At 33.7% G+C, this 24,684-nt stretch overlaps 1 protein-coding gene across 2 annotated transcripts in view; it reads left to right on the top strand.

Moving 5' to 3' along the window:
* Positions 1-24,684, top strand: part of GALNT13 (polypeptide N-acetylgalactosaminyltransferase 13) — a 577,778-nt gene that overhangs the window by 333,328 nt on the left and 219,766 nt on the right. For both annotated transcript variants that reach the window (XM_031960655.1, XM_031960656.1), the window contains one exon: positions 6,635-6,752. In XM_031960655.1, coding sequence (XP_031816515.1) covers positions 6,635-6,752 — 118 coding nt within the window. The remainder of the gene's footprint in view (positions 1-6,634; positions 6,753-24,684) is intronic.

The raw sequence follows: 24,684 nt of genomic DNA, 5'->3' as shown, positions 1-24,684 counted from the left end.
ATTACAGCTGATCATCATACAATATTGTTAGTACTGTGTACAATATTTTTTTTTCTGGTTCTGTTCATTTCATTTTGTATAAGTTCATAAAAGTTTTTTCTAGTTTTATTTTTCTGAAATCTTCCTGTTTGTCATTTTGTATTATACAATAAGATACTATTACATTCATATTCCACAGCTTGTTCAACCATTCTCCAATTTATGAGTATAACCTCAATTTCCAATATTTTGCCATCATGAAAAAGATTCATCTAAATCTAAATTATCTTAACATTCTTTCCAAATAAAAATTACTAGTATGGGTTTAACACCTACTCTGTGGTAGACATTGTTAATATTTGCCTTGAAAAATTTGTATTTTTAAGACTGACATATCAAATTATCAGATTTTATATACTTATTTTTCACATCTGTGCTTTTGTGAATACTGTTTCCCATGTTTCTAAGCATCTTTCCTCTGTCCAACTTCTCAACTTTTTAAATACCTCCTTTGCTTAATGCTCAGTTCTATTACCAACAATTCATAAAATTTTCTATGATCTCTAAAGCCAAAAGCGACCCCAAATTTCTCAAGTTCAGATAAATGATTGAATATGTGTAGGAGAGTTATAAGAAGTAGAATTATGAAGATGATTCCAAAAGTTTCAGCTTGCATAGGTTAGATAATTTTGTAAAAATTCCAAAGTTAGTGAAATTTGAGCAAAAAAAAAAATTGAGGGGGAAAAGGTGAGATTGTTCTTATACAGCAGATAATAGATTTCATAAGTTTAGAGGCTGTTTGGTCTTACCCTATCATTTTCAGATGAGTAAACTATTTCCCAGAGTGATATGTAATGTGTTAAATGACATACAAGTAATTATAAGTCAGTATTCAAATCCAGGTCTTTTGTGATCATATCTGGCACTCTGCATTGCACATATTGTATCCCTTTATATTAAGTTTGCATTGCTTCCAGTAGACATGAGTAGAGAAAAATCAAGCAAAATTATAGCTCTGGGAAGAGATTGTAACAATATATCAAGAAGAAGAGAATCAGAAAGGCGCAATGATAGGTTTGAAGCCAATAACTAGAATGGTTGACTTGAGACCAAACACCAGGTCTTTAGATCCAGTCCCTTGTGCTTTTCTCTCCCCTAGGCAGTCTATTAATGACTTGACAATTTTTACCATTTTTAATAATAATACTTTCAAAACTTTCTATAAAAGAATGATTAAAATTTGGGACTATTGGGGTTTTTCAACTCCATGCAAATTCCTCTTATCAAATGCTTAGTGTTTGCCTATACTAGGTGCTTAATAAATATTTATTGAAAAGCATCTATTACATATATATATATATATAACATATATATATATACATATATATGTATTCATATGAATAATGAAAGGTTGACAATGTTACAGTATAAGGATGTGTTGATTTGATCATAATAATAGACCAAGTAACTTGGTTACTCTATGGTAACTGAATATTAAGATATTTGGGTTTTGAATGGAATAAGTTTCATTTTCATAGAAGGCTAGGTGAGTTTCAGTAGATATCTACACTGACTCTAGAATGAGTCTGGAACAGTTCTAAGGTGGCAAAAGAGAAAAATTATAATAAAATATTGTGAATTATCATGAAGAAAAATTAGATTCTGAAAAGCAACATAGGCATGGATTGTGGCAGAGCAATTTAATTGAATGGAAGAACACCAGGCTGAAAGTTATAACATGAAGGTTTGAGTTTCAATTATGCTGTCATAATTATCTGTCCTGCTCTATACCCCCAATACATATCTGGCTGTATAAATCCCTTCTGTTATGAACCAATTCTATTTATATTATATGGATTTTGGAAATTTACAACTTTTTTCTGTCTCATTTTTTAAATAAGTAGCAATGAAGTTGAACTATAGAACCTTAAATTATTTATCTATCTTTCCCACTTGTTGGTTAATAATTTTTTTAAAGTTATTCCCTCCTATTTGTTAGCAATTTTGGATTTTTCTTAGAAAAGAAACTGACTACTTATCATTTCCTACTACAGCTTATTTTCTAGATCAGGAAACATAGACAAATATATTTAGGTGACTATATTAAGTGCCTGAGCTAAGATTGGAATTTAGGTCTTCCTGACTCCAGGAAGATGCTCTATCCAGTGTGCCACCTAGATGCCCTATTTTCCCCACTACCCTCCCCAACTAAACCAGTTCAAAACATACACACACAAATGCCTTAATATATATCTTCATTGAAGTAAAATAGCTTCCAACAATTATCCATTTCCAAAAAAAAATATCTCTGCATCTTCATCACCTCCGTCAGGAGATAAGTACTAGGTTTCATCTTCATTTTTTAACTTACAGTTTATCATTCTTTTGATTATATTTCTAACTTTTCAAAATTGTTTTTCTTTCCAAATTTATCTTTTAATAATTTGCAACTTGGCCTTTACATTGCTTGAATGACTTGGTTTGAAATGAGTATTACTATTTTGGTTTGAAAGATATTTGGAAGCCTATGCAACTCATAAATATGATAACTTTTTGCTGTTCCTGAATGGTTGTACCCTTCTAGTCCTATTTTTTTTGTTTCCAACAGCTTCCAAGTACTAAAGATTGACTTACCATGCTCTTTTAGTTTCTTAATGCCATCATATATCTTCCACTTCAAAACACCTTTTTTTTTTTTTTTTTTTTTTTTTACAAATAGGAGAGATCCAAATTGTTCACACTTCCCTTATTTTAGTTCCAGCCATTCAAATCCTTCTCTAGATTTTCTAAATATGTTTACTACTAATACTTTAAAGAGAAATATATATATATATATATATATATATATATATATATGTGTGTGTGTGTGTGTATGTCTTTCCATACATACATACATGCACACATACACACACACACACTATATATATATATATATATATATATATATATATATATATACATACACATTTGTGTCAAAATCTTAATCCTTAAAAAAAAAAAAACAACCTATTCAGGAGTCTAAGTTATAATTTCTCTTAGTCACTTTTATCCCTTGAAAAAGTTCCTGTCTATGAGTTCTAGCACATAAATCCTTCTGCTTCAGACACTAGAACATATTTTTTTTTTCAGATAATCACTTGGTTTGGCAAAACTGTTAGAAATCAGGAGCAGCTAAGTGGTACAGTGGATACAGCACCAGCTTTCAAGTCAGGAGGACCTGAGTTCAAATTTGACCTCAGACACTTAATATTTCCTGACTGTGTGACCAATTGGGATCCAGAGGCAAATTGGAGTCAAGATCAAGTCACTTGACTCCAATTTGCCTCTGGAATAAAAACAAACAAACAAAAAAAAACTTAGAAATCTCATGTCTTTTGGAATCTGTTTCCCTAACCTAAATCATAATGTAAATGCTGAAAGATTATAAAACAGTATCTTCTCTAATGTTCTTCTATACTGTCCTCATTTATCCAGCAATACTACAAATCCTACTTTGAGTCTTCAAATACATTTTAAGTTTCCTTCTTTAACTCTGTCATGTTAGATATGGACCCAGGAAAATTCCCTATATCTTTTGACTGAAAAGAACTTTCTTCCCACAGCTTCAAACTGGCAAAAACTTCATAATATTTCCACTTTGGGTTTCTAAAATATTTTTCATTTTATTATCACTTAAAAGGCAACCCATATGCAAGAACCACCAATCATACTTGTGTGTAATATGTATTAATAAATAGATGTCTGGCAGTGAAAAAAACAAACAAACAAAATAACTAGCTAAATTTTCTTTGTAAAGGCAGAATTGACAGTACAATGCACTCTAATCAGTAGATATTCATACTCTGTCTTTTCTATCTCTATCCCTCTCTGTCTGTGTCTCGGTGTCTTTGTATGTATGTCTGTCTCTTTGTATATTATATATATGTGTGTGTATTCATATATATACACATGTGTATATGCACATACATGTATATACACACACATATATATATATACATATATATGTATGTACATAGTACTGAATTTAATCTAACAAATATTTATACAAGTATCTACTAGAATGAAGCAATGGGATGGAATAGAGATACAAAAGGAAAAAAAATACTTTCCTGTTTTGAATACCTTACACTTTAATAGTGGCATAGATTATGCATACAGAGAAGTAAATACAATGCAATTTGAAGAGAGGAAGAGAGCATTACTAATGGGAGATTAAAGAACTCAAAACTGAAGAAGTACATCTTAAGCAGGTATTATCCTGAACTTAAAATAAAATTCTAAAATTAGTTTCAGGCATAAGTTATGTTTTATACAAATGCATGGATAAATGAAATTTCTTATCAAGGTGAGGAACTTTAGAGGGTCAACATAAACTAGTCACTATATAAGGAAAAAATCAGTAGCACAAAGAGATATTAAATATTCTATGAGAAAGAGACAGTCAAAATAGCATCTCAGTGATACTGCATGTCTTTACAAAGTCACTCTTTTATTGAAAACCTTGCAATAGAAATCTATGAAATTAATAGAGATATAGGTAATTATCCTTCTCCTTGCTCCTCCTCAGGTATAATGGAAATATATTGTAATTATTTTTTATTTGTAATCCTAAAATATCATTTCATTACAAACTTTGAAATCACTTGAACCTTCTGTTTTATGTTGCTTCGCTATGAAGAAATGATGTCCATTGTTAAATTTATTTTTTTTTTGTTTACTTAAAAGATCTTAGCATTTTAATATTTTTTGATAAGTGTCTAAGCACTTTGAAGTGGTCATTAAAATACATCACATACCACTTTAAACTATTTGGAAATATCATGATCATATAATTTCCACAATGTTTGTCTGTACTCCTGCCCCTGTAGTACTGCCATTGATTTCCAAAGCTCCACTTAGAGGTAGGGTTACGGCCAGTCAATCATTACCATCTGCTCATCTTTGTTATTGTTTCTCATTTTAACTCATGAAGGTCAGTGATATTGGGCATGGCATATACCCAACAAAACCAAAAATAATAAATCACTTTGAGACCTAAGAAGATTTAGCTATTTCAAATGAAAGACAGTTAATTATCTGAGCCTAAAACATTAGGCACACTGGAAGAAACTGAGAACTCTGCAATATGGTATTTGCCTAAAAACAGCATCATTTGCTTGTTATGCAGTGAGTGGTGCTATATCATTAGGAGATGTGAACATACCCTAAGACAGATGAAGATATATTAAGGAAAACAATGAAGTTTTTGATTTCTTATGTTTCACCAACTGTGAGGACAAGTCAAACTGATTTTTGCTCAGATGTCAGCCAACATCAAAAAGAAATGTCATACATAGGATATAATGCATGTATATATGTATACATATACATATATATATATACATACATATATATATATATATATATATTGTATTACATTATATTAAGAAATGATTCTGATCACTGATTTATTTGGAAGCATACTTTTTTTCTGAAAGATAATAGTGTTTGCAATGTATACAAAGGACAAAAATATTTGCCATCCAAAATTCCATCAATAATATCTTATTTAAAAATCACTAATACTATTCAATTTAAACATTCGTTTTGAGGGGCATTTAGATATGGATAATGGCTCTAGTCATAAAATTAAAATAAGTTGGAATCCACTTTTTGATATTTATTAGATATTTGTGGTCAAGTCCCTTAAATTCCCAGGCAACTCTCACTGTATGAGTGGAAGGGTTTTCCATACAAAGTCATTATAATGATACAATCACAGGTCTGTATCAAAAAATAAAAAGAAAAGAAAATATTCATTCTAAAGGTAATGCTTGATACTTTGGATCTTGTTTAGAGAGATATTTGGGTAGGAAAAAAGGTATTTTCTTCCAAGGAGAAAATACCATGCATCTTGAGTCTTTGGCCTCAGAATTCCACTGATTGATGGCCACCTTTAGAGTTACACTCTTATCTCCTCCCTTTTAATTCAAGTGAAAGAGGAATAACACACTGGCAGGCACAGCTTTCATGTTGAAAAAGATAATTTTAGAGCTGTCATCATGCCAATACCACCCTCTACAAACATTTTATATCTTCTAAAAAAATTAAATGGACAGTAAGGCTGTTCAGTAAAGGCAGTATCCTCACGTTTCTCAAACAATTAAATGATATGAATTTGTATGCTTTAATGATTTATAATTTTTCTAAAAGAGACTATGACTGAGATTTCATAATTTGTTCAACCCTTTCAGAGGTGGTCTCAAACATGGAATTTGTTTCAGGGCAATTTTTGCTCAGATCTTACTTAAAAATTCAATATTTCCTCAACTGAGCTATCTGGTAAACCACTGGGAAAAGTTGGATTTATCATAGCTTGTTATGCACACATACAATACATTATACATACATATATAGACATATATGATGTATAAATATATGTGCATGCATATATATGTAAATGTACACATAAATATGTATAATCCTATGTAATTATGTATATTACACATATTTATATATTCATGTATCCCATATCATTTTAGCTTTAAATAAAGATTTTGCAATGCTTTCTTTAAAATGTAGAATTCTCTAGAGTTGTATGTTAAAGTCTCACTTACTGAATTTCTCATATTGTCTTCCAAAGAATATTGTTTTCTGTTATTTTTTTTTCAACTAGGACCCCTACTATGGCTGGTGGCCTCTTTTCAATTGACAGAAACTATTTTGAAGAAATAGGAACTTACGATGCAGGAATGGATATCTGGGGTGGAGAGAATCTTGAAATGTCTTTTAGGGTAATTTCAATTTTACTTTTTTATTATTATGTTTATCACAGACAGAATATTCACTGACATCTTATAGTCAAAATGAAATATATCAGTTGGCAATTTGAACACATATTTAGAAAAAAAGTTGCTTGTATTCTGTTACAAACTGTCATATGGCAACATCATATATGTTGTTTTTAAAGGTTCTTTGAGTCATAATTTTATTTGTATAAAATACAGAACTCTTGATCTGTTTTGGGAGAAAGTTTTTTTTTGGAGGAGGGGAGATTACAGTGTTAAAAAACATCACTGTTTTTTCAACCAAATTTAGAATGTATATGCCATTGTGCATTTGTAGGATCTAACCAGATTAGTTCAGAGAATTTATTAGTATGCTATTCTTAAAGCAATATTAACTATTTCAATAAAGTGATTTCTTTTCCAATAGCAAAAAGAAAATTTTGGGAACAAATCAAAGCTATGAACATAACCAAAACCATTTATTTAGAAAGTGAGCTTCTAAATTAAGTCACAGTAGAAATTAGGATTCTTATTTAAAATGACATTTGTATTTTTTATAGATAGGGATTAGGACTGTGATTTCTTTGATACACTAAATACTTCAGTGAGTATTTGTATAGGTTATAGTACTTATATAGGTTAGTACCTTCTCTACAACAAAAGCCTTAGAAAGTTACCTGTTTATTTCCTGCTGTCTTCTGTTCCTCAGGTGCATTTGGTTATGCCTTTTTTGCTTCATATTATTCTTTATCACCACCTAAAGCACTTCTCATATCATAGTCAGACTAAATAGGCAAAAAATATTAACAGGAAGAATAAGACCATTTATTATCCAGACAACTTTACAATAATTAGTCTATCTTTTATTAAAAGACAGGGAGGGGAAAGAGGAGTAGAGTGGTGGAAATAGCTATCTAGATAGATAGATAAATAGATGGATGGATGGATAATTGTGTAGGTAGATACATGTGATGACTGTGTTAGCACCCTGGATACCTTAGAATCAACCAGAATCAGGATGAGCAAAAATCTTTAGTCTTTATTCTTGGTCTTTAGAGATAGGATTGAATTAGATGGAAGCAGAATCTCTGTGATCTTCTTCTTCCTTGTCTACCACCAAAGTGACTCTGGCTAGTCTTACTCCACCCCCTTGTCCCTCCTACAGTCCTTTGTATACACCAATCATCGAGCCAGCACCGGATAGTGGGAAGGGCCATTTTCCAAGCATATGCCCAAACAGTATTGTCCAATTGGTAGTTAGCTTCATGTGTTCAGCTGTCCTGACCTCAGTGCATCAACTCAAGAGTTTCAACCCTCTATAGATACACATAAAACCACATACACATGTGTATCTGTATCTTTATATATACACATGTTTGCATATCAAACATGGGTACATATTCACGCATATTGTGCATACATATATGCATATGAATATATATTCACATGATCAATAAAGATTTATTTCATTAGATTCCTACCTCTAAATATTGTTGTTGATCTGTTATGGAACAGTCTCTAAATAAATTTCAAAAATATACCTATATGAAAATTGGTATGAAACTGAACCAGACTTTCTAAAGTAATCAAATCATCCCTTCATGTTACTATGAGGGAATCTGATCCAATTTCAAACTTTCTACAACAAAGCAAGTAGGCTGAACTGGACCTTTCTATAGATGGGAATATAACATATTTCTTAGCTCCTAATCAATGGTATATGCCAGGAACGAAAAGTAGAGCATAGCTTAAAAGCAAATAACTTCTGCAACAGTATTTTTAGATAGATAAATAAATAACTCAGATTGTACGGCTAATAATTAATACATCACCTTGAAAACTCTTATTTAAAAGCTTTTTTTTTCAGGAGCTGATGTAGCAGGAGAAACAGAAAAAAAAATTAATCAAACCAGGCTCTCTCTATATAAAAAAATGTAAGAATTAGATTTTCAATATAGTTCAAAAAATTCAATATGTATTTTATCCTTTGAGAAACTACATAAATAATGGGTAATTTTAGAAACTCACAAGAAGTTAGCAGTCACACTTCCTTTGCCTTTATGATTCTAAAATCTTGATACTTGATCAATTTTTAATACAGTAAAATACTTTTGCCTCTAAAAAACAATCTATATTTACATAAAACAACCCTTTAACATTTCCTATGTATTTGTGAGCTTATTAATAGAAAAAATGAATAATTCTATAGGAGATTTTCGTGGCATCTATTGAGATGTGCTATTAACCTCCTGACTCACTTTAGTTTCGAATCCCTACAAATATTACTTCTTTAGGGGATTTCTTGATTCTTTAAGATGTTTTAGTGCAGTTTTGAAAATGGCCTAAGTAATTTAATGTGTCAACTATAACAAATATGTCAGAAATACCTCAATTTATCAGGCATTAAATTATATAACAGGCTAAATAATGCCCCAAAACATGTGTACATGTGTACACATAGATGTATAAAATACATATGTGTATTGTATATATCAATCTATGTGCATGTGTGTGTGTATTTCACTATAGGATAAAAAATTGGTTACATACTTCTCTCCTGATAACAGAACACCTTTTACTAAGAGAGTAAAAGGGAAGGGGGAGAGGGTACTGGTCTAAGTAGCTATCTAGTTTTTTTTTTTTTTTTTAACTATTTCTGCCAGCAAATATGTGCTCACCCTCTCTCTCTCTCTCTCTCTCTCTCTCTCTATATATATATATATATATATATATGTATATATATATATATATATACTCAGAGTTAAATATTTTCAAATAATGATATAATAAATAATTTTATTTAACTATGTCAAGACATTATTTAATATAATTGTGAAATCGAAGGACCTTAATAAATAACTTTAGGGATTTTTTTTTCAAAGAAAAAATCCTGAACTTTTAAAAACAATTATATTTTTATGATTTAGGGCCTTAATCATGGCCCTAAAACTTAATATTTGCAATATATTTACTTTGGAGAACAGTGATCAGATATTTTTAGAAGAATATGTCTACCTAACTACTTTGAAGGCCTAAATTAATGTGATTGTGTGGTAGAAATGATTCAAGATTCTCTAAGACTGTATAAATAGAACTTAATCTCTAACAAATCCTAGCAATATAAAAAAGCTTTATAAAATGGGCCTGGTTCCATAATTTGAGGTTGGACATCAAAGGATGAATCATTTTAGTCACAATAACTCATGAATACTGCCTATTAAAGTATGGCACAGGGCATTATTGCACAGAGTACCCACCCATATGTAACAGTGGAATCTTAAAAAATGATAAAACATGTATTTCTAAATTTTGCTTATGATTTACAGGTAGATCAACAAATAAATGATTCTTTGTGTCCTTTTTTGATGAGGATCATGAGTCTGATCTATAAAATCCAAATTGTATTCATAATTGTGCAATATATTATGACATTATGACAATGCATAGATCACGGGCCTTGAAATTAAGAAAACTTGTGTTTTGGCTGTACCTTTTACCCATATTGGTTAAGTAATTATAGGCAAGAGACTTGACTTTTAGCACTCCAAAATTATCTAAGATCATAAATGCCTGAAAATGTCCTATTATGTATTGATAAAGAAAACACCCCTATAACAATAAAATCATGAGTCTTGATAAAAAAATTAAATAATTTTTGTGTTTTTGTGTGTAAATGTAATCATATGCATTGAAGTCAATCAAATACAAACATGTTTTTATTAAGTGCTTATATGTATAAACTCCCTTTCTTTTACTCATTAGCAATTATTTTTAAAAATCCATTACTCTAGCAGCTTATACAATCATATGATGATGTTAGGTAACTGCTTAATGCTTAAAACCATGTGGTCCAATGAAAGTAATAAGTAGCACTGGAGCAATTATTTACAAAATCTTCTATTTGTTTAATATTATATTTGTATAATCAAATCTTAAAATTGTTTTCACTTAAAGTATCTGCACATTCCAAGCAGGAAAGTCATTTAGCAACTGCCTTTGTAATTTGAATAATTACATCAAAAGTATTACTCTTTCTTTCATAATGGTGTCATAGATAAAGTCAAGATCTGAGCCAAGGAAAAGTAAATTCAGCACAAGCCTTGATATATACTGTTTGTGTGAACATGAAGAATTCACTCAACCTCTTAATGATCTAGGTAATGTTCTGTGATGTTCTCTTCTATTGTATAATATGATGGTTCTCTGTGGGAGCAGGTATCTTGGGGAGGTTTTTGGGGGCAGCCTTAGTATCAGTTCAGATCAATAATCACCTCAAACGCAGCCGGGGATTTAAGTACAATCTTTTATTGTCTCTTCCAAAATAGCCCAGTTAGCTTTCTTAGAGGCCTATCTCCCTCCTTGGTTTCAAGAGCTCTTGCAGCTTGTCCTTTGTTACCTTCAGCTCCCTCTGAATGTTGGCTCTGAATCTTCACAACTGACGCCTCCACCCACTCCTGGCTCTCAATCTCCCAGAGTGCTTTTTGGCCCTGAGAGATTCTTGCTTATATGCTGTACACTGAGTACATATCAATCATTATATCACTGGGAAACCATTATTTATTGTAGGATTAAATCAATTCCAAACTAGATTTAACCATTGTCTCCTCAATTCCACTTAGTACCTTGTTTCAAGTTCTGGCCCATAACATCTCCTTGTAGGATTAGATCAATCGAACCATGCTAAATTAGAAAATTATTGTCTATCAATTCTAATGACTTAACACTTTGTAAGGATTCCAACATCTCCTGCTTTCTTTTGATTTAGAATATAAGGTGGTCATGACTTCCCTGACTTTTCAAGGAGGTAAGAATCCCGAAAAGAAGATGATCACACCTGCCCTGACTGCTCAAAAAAAAAAGTGAAAACACCATAAGAAGGTGGTCACACCCTCCCTGACTTTTCAGGAAGGGAGATGAAAAACACCAAAGGAAATGGGAAATCAAATCAGATTAGCGGGTTTCTAAAGGGGCTCATTTGAAACAGGTATTCATAAGTCCATCAATATGGGAGGCATTACACATACTAACATAAATTATATAAGCACATAAGCAAAATAACACAGGCTAGTAGTAATGTAACAAATAACATGAATCAACATGAGAATTTATACATTTCCATAAGTCCTAGAAATAGTCCAAAAAGAATATATTGTCCATTAGTTCATGTGCCAGGAATCCAATAATTCCTGCAAACTTTGAAGTACTGCAATAGTCTCATCAACAATTTTTCATCTCAAGGAATCCAATGATACCTGCTGGTTTTAAAGTCCTTGAAACAGACTCATCTTGTGTTGGGGAATCTAATGATTTCTAAAGATTTTAAAGTTGTTTTAACAGTCTCATTGTCAGCCATGCTCTTTCATGTGTCAGATGTTTCTTAAATCGTCTCCTTTGTTTTGAGGTTTTTCTCTTTTTCTGTTTCTCTCCATGTGCTCATTCCCACCTGTTTCCTTCTCTATATGTAGGAACACAAGCAAACTCTCTCTCCCAGGCAGTTATCCTATCTAATTCCCTTCTATTTGCCATTTTTGGGATTTCTCCTCATCATCTGACAATTACATTGGAGCTGTTTGCACTGTACACTCTCCTGTTGGGTTAAAAAGCCTGTATTCTCCCCAAATGTAATCCTGATTGCTTTTTTGTTGGTTAATAACATCAGAGTCCGGAACTTCTAAAGACTCTCTGGGTGGAACCTCAGCTGCCATTATGCTCCACCTGTCTTTTGATTGATATGTTGGAGTGGGGCCCTGCCTCTTATTTCCCTGGGTCAATCTACATGCTGAGGCCCAGGGGAAACCTTAGTTGCATTTTGGACATGGGATTTTGGGTTTTCTCTCAGCCTGTCTTCTCACTCTATCTCCATATCTACAATGGGCTCTCAAATGTCCAACTTTTCCACACTGAAAACATCAACGAGTTTCTCTAGAAGTCCCTTGCCAAGAGAAACCCTGTCTTCCCATGTTCATCATAGTTTGGGTATAATAAGCATTTGTGCCCACTGTGGCACAGTGCCTTATTATCTCCTGTAAAGGAGCATCTTTGTCTAGTCCCCATATAATTCTTTTGCAAACCTCATTGGCACTTTCCTTAGCCAAATGTCTGGTCATTATTTCCGTAGCTGCATTATCTCCAATGGTTCTTGTTACAGCTGTTTGCAGACGTCCCACAAAATCTGCAAAGGGTTCACTGGGACCTTGCTCTATTTTTGTGAAGGCTTTACATCCATCTTTCTGTCCAAGGAGAGAACTCGAAGCTTTTATTGCAGTCTTAGAAATTTGCTCATATACTGTTATGGGATAATCAATCTGTTCTGAATTCTCTCCATACTGACCTTCATCAGTTAGTTGGTCAAAAGTTGTTTGTACATTAGCTCCTGTTTGCCTGTTGCATTGGGCTTGAATCCTATATGATTCATGATACTCCGAAAGTCACAAGTTTTGTCCAGGTTCTAAACATGTCCTAGTTATGGATTTCCAATCACTCGGGGTTAAGATTTCATAAGACAAACTATTCAGTAATATCTTAACATAAGATGGTGTAGCCCCATAAAGAGTGCAATCCTTTTTTAAATCTTATTTTTTTCCAAATTAAAAGGAGTGTATCTTCTCCCTTTTTGACCTGAAGAGTCAAGCTTTTTAATCACAGGATATGCATTTATAAAATCAGATACATCTTGTCCTTCACTTTTTGCCTTAATTAATGCCTTTTCTAATCTTGTCACAGGCTCCTTAATAGGTGGTTCTGATTGCATTACTGCCAATCCCCCTTTTCCTTCGTCCTCCACCCATGAAAGGTTAATTGGGGGGGGGGAATCATGAGTTGAGGAATGATCTAATTTCTCCTGCTTATCTGATTCTTCATCCTTTTCACTTAGTTTAGTTGGCACCTCCCCCCCTGCTCTTTCTTTTTTTCCCCTTATTCTAACACTTATATAATTTCCTAAAGCCAGTTGTATTAAATTATATGTATTAAGTGTGTCTTTGGAAATTGAGTCAGGTCCATTTTTATTGTAGAATTGACAAAGATCCTCTCCTACTAATTTCCACTCATCTAGATCCATTCTTTTTCCATACAGAAACAAGGACATATGTACTTTACAGTTTCTAAAAGTTCAGTGATCTGCTCCAAAATTATAATCAAACCTTGGCTTTTCATAACCTTGACAATGCTCTCTAAACATTTTCCTTGAAGAGAAACAGGCTGTTTTCTAAACATCTGTCCCATCTTAGCTGATATTCTACTTTAACTCTTTTAACAAAATTTATTTGTTGTACTCACCCTAATTTCTGGGTTGAGCAGACTTTTCCACTGGAATCAGGATCTGAGATCAGGGTCCTGGCAGTTCCTGTTCAGATTCCAAAATGTGGTTCGCTCTTTTTTTGTATAATATAATGGTTCTCTGTGGGAGCAGGTTTCTTGGAAAAGTTTTCTGAAGGCAGCCTTAGTATCAGTTCAGATCAATAATCACCTCAAACACAGCCAGAGATTTAAGTACAGTCTTTTATTGTCTCTTCCAAAATAGCCCAGTTAACTTTCTTAGAGGCCTATCTCCCTCCTTGGTTTCAAGAGCTCTTGCAGCTTGTCCTTTGTTACCTCCAGCTCCCTCTGAATGTTGGTTCTGAATCTTCACAACTGACGCCTCCATTCACTCCTGGCTCTCAATCTCCCAGAGTGCTCTTTGGCCCTGAGAGCTTCTTGCTTATATGCTGTACACTGAGTACACACTAATCATTATATCACTGGGAAACCATTATTTGTTGTAGGATTAAATCAATGCTAAACTAAATTTAACCATTGTCTCCTCAATTCCACTTAGTACCTTGTTTCAAGTTCTGGCCCATAACATCTCCTTGTAGGATCTGATCAATCATACTGGACCATGCTAAATTAGATAATTATTGTCTCTATCAGTTCTAATGACTTAACATTTTGTAAGGATTCCAACAATGTTTTAAGGCTATAAATGTAAGAGAAAGTGATGACCTCTAGCTGTATGAGGAGCATTTTTTTTTAATTTGGGGGTTCCCTCTATCAGTAAAAATTGTAGATCTAGTCCAAGTTCCAATTGTTGATATAATGAATAGTAGCCTTGGCTTTGCAAAATTTGATTGCAGGAGTCAGACTTCTGGGGGCAGAGCCAAGATGGCAAGATGGCACATGTTTCTCTCTGACCTTTTTTATAACTCTAATAATATTATGAAATCCAGCCTCTAAATTAGCTCTGGATGGGCAGAATGCACAAATATTGGAAGTGCAACAAATTACCAAAGAAATTAATTTCAAAGATAGCCAAAAAAAAAGGTCTGTTTCAACTGGAAATGGGAGGGAGGTAGCCAGGGCAACCAGTACAAACAACAATGCAGACAGCTCAGAATCTTGGGGCAGAGAATCTATGAGATCAAAGAGAATAGAAAATATGTGTTTCCATCAGAAACAGGATAGAGGTAGCAAAGAACAAATAGCTGACCACAAACACCAGCACAGACAGAGCAGAGCCCCAGGGCAGAATAGTCTCAGTTTGGTGGTGTAGTCTCCATGGGGCAGAGAGTTTGTGAGAGGAAGTGGACCAGGGAAGGTCTGTTACAATTTGAAGTGGGAGAGAGATACCATGACCACTAATGCCAACTCAGACAGCTTAGAGTCCCAGAGCAGTGCAGTCTCAGGGTGGTGGTGCAGACTCCAATCACAAACACCTGTGAAGACAGCATAGAACCCTAGGGCATTGCTAACTCCACCAGCATTGCAGACTCCATATGACAGATCCAGAACCAGGAGTGAATCAGCACTGACCCAGCAGAGCTGTGGTTACTTGGAAAACTTCTCCTGCCCCTAAAGGCAGACCTTAACTTAACTTAAAAAAATGAGTAAAAAAAGGAAAGAGGACACTAACAACTGACAGATTTTATGGCGAAAGAGAAGAACATATTTCAAACCCTGAGGAGACTAAAAGCAGATTTGTCTCCAGATGAAGCACCAAAAGGTGATATAACTTGATCCATATTACACAAGGCTCTTTTAGAAGAACACAAAAAAGGATCTTAAAAGAGAGCTAGAAGAAAAATGGGGAACAGAAATGAAAGCTTTGCAAGAGAATTTGGAAAAGGCAACACAAAATAGACATAGTGAAATAGAAAGAGCATATAACTCATTAAAAGATAGATTTGAAAAACTGAAAAAAGAAAGCAACTCCCAGAAAAACAGAATTGTGAAACAGAAAAAGAAAATAACTTCTAAAAAACAGAATTTGGGAAATGGAAAAAAAATTCCATAGAACCAAACAACTCATTCAAAAATTCAATTAGACTAATATAAAAAGAAGTTACAAAGTAAATGAAGAAAATAACAGACTAAAATTCAGAACTGAACAAATGGAAATGAATTACTCAATCAGACAACAAGAATCAATCAAGAAAAAACAAAAAAAAATAGGAAAAAATAGGAAAAATATTTATGTAAAATACCTAGTGGGGAAAAGAACCAACCTGGAAAATAGATCTAGGTTAGACAATCTAAGAATTATTGGATTCCTTGAAATATATGATGGAAAAAAGAGCCTAGACACTATCAGGAAATCATCAAAAAGAACTATCAGGATATCATAAAAACAGAAGGTAAAATGATGATTGAAAGAATTCACTGAATGCCTCCTAAAAGAGACCCAAAAGTAAAACTCCAAGGAATAACGTGGCTAAGTTTGAGAATTATTGAACCAAGGGAAAATATTACAAGCAGCCAGAAAGAAACAATTCAAATACCAAGGAGCCACAATAAGAATTACTCATAACCTAGCAGCTTCCACTCTAAAGAATCGAAGGTCCTGGAATCTGATATTCTGAAAGACAAAGGATCTTGAAATACAGCCAAGAATAAATTACCCTGCTAAACTGAGCATTTTCTTTCAGAAAAGAAGATGGACATTCAATGACACTGATGAATTCCATATATTTTTGATGAAAGGATGAGAGCTAAAAAAATTTTTACTCCAAATATAAAACCTAAGAATCACAAAAAGGTAAAAAGAAAAAAAAAAACAACTCTTGAAAACTTTGCTTCTATTATGGGTATACAGTGAGAAGACACGTATAATTTGATTTTATTGTTATAAAAAAGAAACTAGAGTTGGAAAGGGGATTGCAACAGGTAAAAGGGGTATATGGAAGTAAAATGAGGGAAATTACATCTTTCAGGAGGAGGGAAGAAAAACATATTATAATTGAGGGAAAGAAGTGAGGGTGATGAATATTGTGTGAATCTTTCTCTTTTCATATTTGGCCTAAAGAAAGAATATTAGATATATTTGGTTTCACTGGGAAACATCTCTTGTCTTATAGAAAAGTGGTAAGGGAAAGGAAAAAAGGGAAGGGGTAGACTAAATAGAAGGGAGAAGTGAAATAGTAGGGGAAAGGTATAAGAAAGGGGGAAGGTCTCTAGAGAAGAAGGACTGCTTGAGGTAAGTAGTGCTCATAAGTAAATTACTGGGGATAAAGTAAAGGGGAAAAGGAAAGAGAAAAGTATAATTTGGGTTTTATAAAATGGCAGGAAGTACAGAATTAGTAATTTCAACTGTAAATGTGAATTGGGTGAACTTTCCCATAAAATGCAAGCGTATAGCAGACTGGATTAAAAGCCAGAATCCTACAATACATTGTTTACAAGAAACGCATTTAAAGCAGTGTGATACATAAAGAGCAATGGTAAAAGGCTGTAGTAGAATCTATTATGCTTCAGATAAAGTGAAAAAAAAGCAGGAGTAGCCATCCTCATCTCGGATCAAGCAAAAGCAAAAATTGATTTAAACTAAAAGAGATAAGAAAGGAAATTATATCTTGCTAAAGGAAACCATAGATAATGAAGCAAAATCAGTATTAAACATATATGTTCCAAGTGATAGCATCTAAAAGGCATAGTTAAGAGTTTTGCAAAAAGAAATAAATAGCAAAGCTATAATAGTGGGAAATCTCAACTTTGCTCTCTCAGAATTAGACAAATCAAACTATAAAATAAATAAGAAATAATTTAAAGAAGTAAATAGAATACTCAAAAAACTAGATATGATAGATTTTTGGAGAAAATTGAATGGAGACAAAAAGGAGTACACTTTCTTCTTGGGAGTTCATAGAATCTATATAAGAACTGACCATACATTAGGACATAAAGTCTTCAAAATCCAATGCAGAAAGACGGAAATAGTAAATGCATTTTTCAGATCATCATGCAATAAAAATTATGTTTAATAAAGGGCCAAAGAAGAATAGACCAAAAAGTAATTGGAAACTAAATAATACCATCCTAAAAATGAATAGGTGAAAGAGCAAGCCATAAGCACAATCAATCATTTTATCCAAGAGAATGACAATAATGAGACAACATATCAAAATTTGTGGAATACAGCCAAAGTGGTAATAGGGGGAAATTTTGTATTTCCGGAGGCTTCTTAGTATAAAATAGAGAAAGAAGAGGGGTGGAGCCAAAATGGCAGAGAAGGCATATGTGACTTTCTAAGTACCTCTCATAACCTCATGACCAATTATTAAATTCAGCCTCAAAAATAGCACCTAGCTGATAAAATCCATGAGGATTAGAACTGCAACAACTCACCAGCTGAAGTTAATCTGGAAGCTCACCAGGAAAGGTTTCTCCTGAGGGGCTGGAGCAGATCAGCACAAACAGGGAAATAGGAGAGGGTATCAAATTGAGTGGACCCAGGAAGGGGGTGGCCTCTGTGGTTAGAAAAATTACAGAGATGGCTCTGGCATAGGCTGATTGCCCTGTCTTACTTGCAAAACAGCAGATCAGCAGAGAAATTAAAGCCAAAGGTAGAAGGTACTCTAAAAAAACACCAGAACCAAACAGGATCTGGCTATACCCACCCAAAACTGGAAGAGAGAGACTCAGTGCAGACCGTAACACATCTCTGAAGCCACATTCTGCAATATGGCACTTGTTCAGGGTGCTTGCAAATCTGCAGGGCAGGTGGGAAGAGCCCAGGACAGCCTCCAATCTGCAAAGTGGGGGGCTCAGCCTGGGGCAATAGAACTTCTGCAGCTCGATTGTTCCCTGGGCAGGGACACTTTCAGTCCATGTGGGGCTATTTGCTGGTCTGCTGCTAATATGCAACCCCCCCCTCCCCAGGGTCTTTGGCCTGGGGCAGTGACACTTTCACTGATCAGCCTCTAGCTTCAGGGCAGTCGCTAATCCACACAGAGGGGTTATTCACTGGGCACTTCCGCAGCTCAGGCCAGTGCTAAACAGGTCTAAATCACTTTCTGTGGGGGAAAACTTTTCCCCAGAGCACTCCCATACCTCACTGCTCTTTGCAGCCCCTTTATACCTATCACTGCTTTGGAGAGGAAGCTGGAACCCTCAATGTCCTGAAGGCAGACCCTACAGGCTTTAAAAAATTAGTAAAAAAAAAATCAAAAGGACAATCAATAGCTTCCGTACAGAAGGAAAGCAGGTTTGCAACCCCAAGGAAATTAATAGCAAACAGTCTCCAGACAATAAGCAAAAGGGGGATGTTATCTGGCCCAAATCACATAACACTCTCCTAGAAGAGACCATTAAAAATCTTAAAAGAGTGTTAGAAAAAAATGGGGAAAGAAAAGAGAAGCTATGTAAGAAAATAACAACTTCCTGAAATGAGAATTGAAAAAGATAAAGAATTCCCAGAAAGTACAGGGAAAGAGAATTTGTGAGTTGGGAAAAGTAAAAAAAAAAAATCCCAGAAAAGTAGGATTTGTGAATTGGAAAAGATAAAACATTCCCAAGAAAGTAGGATTTGTGGAAAAAAGTAGAGATTTGGCAAAAGGAAATAACTCACTAAAAAAAAAAAATGTGAAATGGAAAAAAAATTCCATAGAGCAAAGCAACTAATTTAAAAACTCAATTGGACATATACAAAAAGAAGTTTAAAAAAAGCTAATGAAGAAAATAACTCATTAAAAATCAGAACTGAACAAACAAAAACCAATGATTCATTGAGACATCAAGAATCAGTTAAGCAAAATAAAAAAAGAAAAATTAAAAAAAAAGTAAAATTAAGAAAAAACATTAAATACCTACTTAGAAAAATGACACACCAGGAAAATAGATCTAGGAGAGATAATCGGATGAGTATTGCATTTCCCGAAAATTATGATGAAAAAAAGAGCCTAGATAATATTTTACAGGAAATCATCAAAGAAAAACGTCCAGATGTAATAAAATCAGAAAGTAAAATAGACATTGAAAGAATTAATTGAACATCTTCTGAAAAAGACCCTAAAATAAAACCTCCAAGGAATATTGTGGCCATATTTCAGAACTATCAGATTAAGGAAAAAATATTACAAGCAGCAAGAAATAAAAACAATTTAAATACCGAGGTGACACAATAAGGATCACCTAAGATCTGGCTGCCTCCACATTAAAGGATCGAAGGGCCTGGAATCTAATATTCCAAAAGGCAAAAGAACTGGGAATGTAGCCAAGAATAAACTGTGCAGTCACGCTGAGCATTTTCTTCAAAGGAAGAAGATAGACATTTAATGAACCTGATGAATTCCATTTATTTCTAAGGGGAAAAAAAACAGAACTAAGCAAAAAATTTGATCTCCAACCATAGGACTCAAGAAAAGCAGAGAAGGTAAAAGGAACTCGATAAATATAACTCTACTGTAGATATACATGAAGACTACCTGTATATTTTGATTTTACTTATATAACATAAAAAGGGAAGTAGAAATGGAAAGGGGATAGTGTCAGAAAAAAGGGAAAGGGGGAATAAAAAGGGGGAAACTACATCCAAAAAAGAGGCACAGGAAACCTATCATATCTGAGAGAATTTAGAGAGGGGGAGAAACATTGTGTAACTCTTACTCTCATCAGAGTTGGTTCAAAGAGAAAATAATTGACATATTTGTTTTACAGAGAATCTTCTCTCACCTCATTAAAAAGGGGGAGTGAACCCCATAAAGAGGAAGCGGTTAGCAAAATGGATTAAAACCCAGAATCCTACAATATGTTGTTTACAGAAAACACACCTGAAGCAAGGAGATACATGCAGAGTAAAGGTAAAAGGTTGGAGCAAAATCTACTATGCTTCAGATGAAGTCAAAAAAGCAAGGGTAGCCATCCTGATCTCAGAACAAGCAAAAGCAAAAACTCATCTAATTAAAAGAGATAAGGAAGGGCACTATATCTTGCTAAAGGGTAGCATAGATAATGAAAAATTATCAATATTAAACATATATGCACCAAGTGGAGTAGCATCTAAATTCTCAAAAGAGAAATTAAGAGAACTGCAAGAAGAAATAGACAGCAAAACTATAATACTGGGAGATCTCAACCTTGCGCTCTCAGAATTAGATAAATCAAACCACAAAATAAATAAGAAAGAAGTCAAAGAGGTAAATAGAATACTAGAAAAGTTAGATATGATAAATCTCTGGAGAAAAGAAAATGGAGACAGAAAGGAGTACACTTTCTTTCCGCAGTTCATGGAACCTATACAAAAATAGACCATATATTAGGACATAAAAGCCTCAAACTCAAATGCAATAAGGCAGAAATAGTAAATGCATCCTTTTCAGACCACAATGCTATAAAAATTAGATTCAACAAAAAGCCATGGGAAAAGAGACCAAAAAATAATTGGAAACCAAATAATCTCATACTAAAGAATGATTGGGTGAAACAGCAAATGATAGACATAATTAATAACGTCACCCAAGAAAAGGACAATAATGAGACATCATATCAAAATGTGTGGGATGCAGCCAAAGCAGTAATAAGGTGAAATTTCATATCTCTAGAGGCCTACTTGCATAAAACAGAGAAAGAGAAGGTCAATGAATTGGGCTTGCAACTAAAAATGCTAGAAAAGGAAAAATTTAAAACCCCCAGTCAAACACTAAACTTGAAATTCTAAAAATAAAAGGAGAGATCAATAAAATTGAAAGTAAAAAAACTATTGAATTAATTAATAAAACTAAGAGTTGGTTCTATGAAAAAACCAACAAAATAGACAAACCCTTAATAAATCTGATTTAAAAAAGGAAAGAGGAAAATCAAATTGTTAGTCTAAAAAATGAAAAGGGAGAACTCGCCACTAATGAAGAGGAAATTAGAGCAATAATTAGGAATTACTTTGCCTAACTTTATGGCAATAAATTCGACAACTTAAATGAAATGGAAGAATACCTTCACAAATATAGCTTGCGCACATTAACAGAGGAAGAAATAAATATCCTAAACTGTCCCATCTTAGAAGAAGAAATAGAAAAAGCTATTAACCAACTCCCTAAGAAAAAATCCCCAGGACCAGATGAAATAGAAATAGAAAAATTTGGTTACATCAAATTAAAAAGGGTTTGTACAAACAAAACTAATGCAAACAAGATTAGAAGGGAAGCAACAAACTGGGAAAACATCTTCAAAGTTAAAGGTTCTGATAAAGGTCTCATTTCCAAAATATATGGAGAATTGACTCTAATTTATAAGAAATCAAGCCATTCTCCAATTGATAAATGGTCAAAGAATAAGAAAAGACAATTTTCAGATGATGAAATTGAAACTATTAGCACTCATATTAATGAGTGTTCCAAATCACTTTTGATCAGAGAAGTACAAATTAAGACAACTCTGAAATATCACTACACACTTGTCAGATTGGCTAAGATATACGAAAAAATAATGATGAATGTTGGAGGGGATGCGGGAAAACTGTGACACTCATGCATTGCTGGTGGAGTTGTGAATGAATCCACCCATCCTGGAGAGCAATCTGGAATTATGCCCCAAAAGTTGTCAAACTGTGCATACCCTTTGATCCAGCAGTGCTACTACTAGGCATATACCCCAAAGAGCTACTAAAGAAGGGAAAGGGACCCGTATGTGCCAAAATGTTTGTAGCAGCCCTGTTTATAGTTGCTAGAAACTGGAAAATGAATGGATGCCCATTCATTGGAGAATGGTGGGATAAATTTTGGTATATAAATGATATGGGATATTATTGTTCTGTAAGGAATGACAAGCAGAATGAATACAGAGAGGCTTGGAGAGACTTACATGAACTGATGCTAAGTGAAATGAGCAGAACCAGGAGATCATTATATACTTTAACAATGATACTGTATGAAGATGTATTCTGATGGAAGGGGATTTCTTTGACAAAGAGACCTAACTCAATTTCAATTGATCAATAATGGACAAAAGCAGCTACACCCAAAGAAAGAATACTGGGAAATGAATATAAACTGATTGCACTTATATTTTTCTTGCTGGGTTATTTCTACCTTCTGAATCCAATTATTGCTGTGGACCAAGAGAACTGTTCGGTTCTGCACACATATATTGTATCTAGTATATACAGCAATATATTTAACATATATAGAACTGCTTGCCATCCAGGGGAGAAGGTGTAGGGAGAGAGGGGAAAAATAGGAGCAGAAGTGAGTGAAAGGGATAATATTGTAAAAAATTACCCTGGCATGGGTTCTGGCAATATAAAGTTATTATAATAAAAAAGATGAGATTATTTAGTTTCTAATTAATTTTTGGTCTATTTACACCTAACTTTTTGTTGAATATAGTTTTTATTGCATCGTGAACTGAAAAGAAAGCATTTAATATTTCTGCCTTCCTGCATTTAATTTTGTGGTCTAGGTTCCATGAACTGCTGAGAAGAAAGTATTCTCTTTTTCTGTCACCATTCAGTTTTCTCCAATGATCTATCATACATACTTTTTTCTACTATTCTATTTACCTCTATCATTTCTTTCTTATCTATTTTGTGATTTGATTTATCTAATTCTGAGGGTACAAGATAAAGATGTACTATTATTACAGTTTTGCTCTCTATTTCTTCTTGCAGCTCTCTTAACTTCTCCTTTAGGAAGTTAGATGCTATACCACTTGGTGCATATATGTTTAGTATTGCTATTACTTCATTGTCTATAGTACCCTTTAGCAAGATATAGTTTCCTTCCTTATCTCTTTTAATTAGATCAATTTTTTTTGCTTTTGCTTGATGTGGAGATGAGGATGGCTACTCCTGCTTTTTTTACTTCACCTGAAACATAGTAGATTCTGCTCCAGCCTTTTACTTTTACTCCATATGTATCTCCCTGTTTTAAATGTATTTCCTGTAAACAACATATTGTAGGGTTCTAATTTTTGATCCAGTATGCTATCTGCCTCCGCTTTATGGCAGAGTTCATCCCATTCACATTTACGTTTAAAACTACTAATTCTGTATTTCCTGCCATCCTAATATCCCCAGATTATGCTTTTCTTTTTCTTGCCCCTTTTCCCCCCTTCCCTATTATTAAATTTATTGGTCCCACTTGTGTCACACAGCTCTCCTTCTTTAGGATTCTTCTTTCCTCCCTTTGAATCCTTTCCCTTTTCTTGTACCCTTCCCTTATTACTCTTTTTCCTTTCCCCTTTTCCTCTCCCACTTTTTAATGAGGTGAGAGAAGATTCTCTGTTAAACAAATGTCAATTATTTCCTCTTTGAGCCAACTCTGATGAGAGTAGGATTCACACACTGTTCCTCTCCATCTCTAAGTTCCCTCAGATATGATAGGTTTTCTTTGCCTCATCATCACATGTAGTTTCCTTCTTTTTATCTCCCCTTTTCCCAACACTATCCCTTTTCCATTTCTACTTCCCTTTTTTATGTTATATCAGTAAAAATCAAATTATACATTTGATTTTTATGTGTATCCACAACAGAAATACAGTTCTCAAGAGTTCCTTTTACCTTTTTCTACTTTTCTTGAGTCTTGTTGTTGGAGATCAAACTTTTGCTTAGTTCTGTTTTTTTTTTCCTTTAAAATAAATGGAATTCCTTTCTTTCATTAAATGTCCATCTTCTTCTATGGAAAAAAAAATGCTCAGCTTAGCTGGGTTGTTTATTCTTGGCTGCATTCCAAGTTCTTTTGCCTTTCAGAATATC

Source organism: Sarcophilus harrisii, chromosome 3 (genome assembly GCF_902635505.1).
Source record: "Sarcophilus harrisii chromosome 3, mSarHar1.11, whole genome shotgun sequence".
Classification (NCBI taxonomy): domain Eukaryota; kingdom Metazoa; phylum Chordata; class Mammalia; order Dasyuromorphia; family Dasyuridae; genus Sarcophilus; species Sarcophilus harrisii.
Note: the sequence above shows the minus strand (reverse complement) of the source record. Positions and strands in the feature narration are given on the sequence as shown.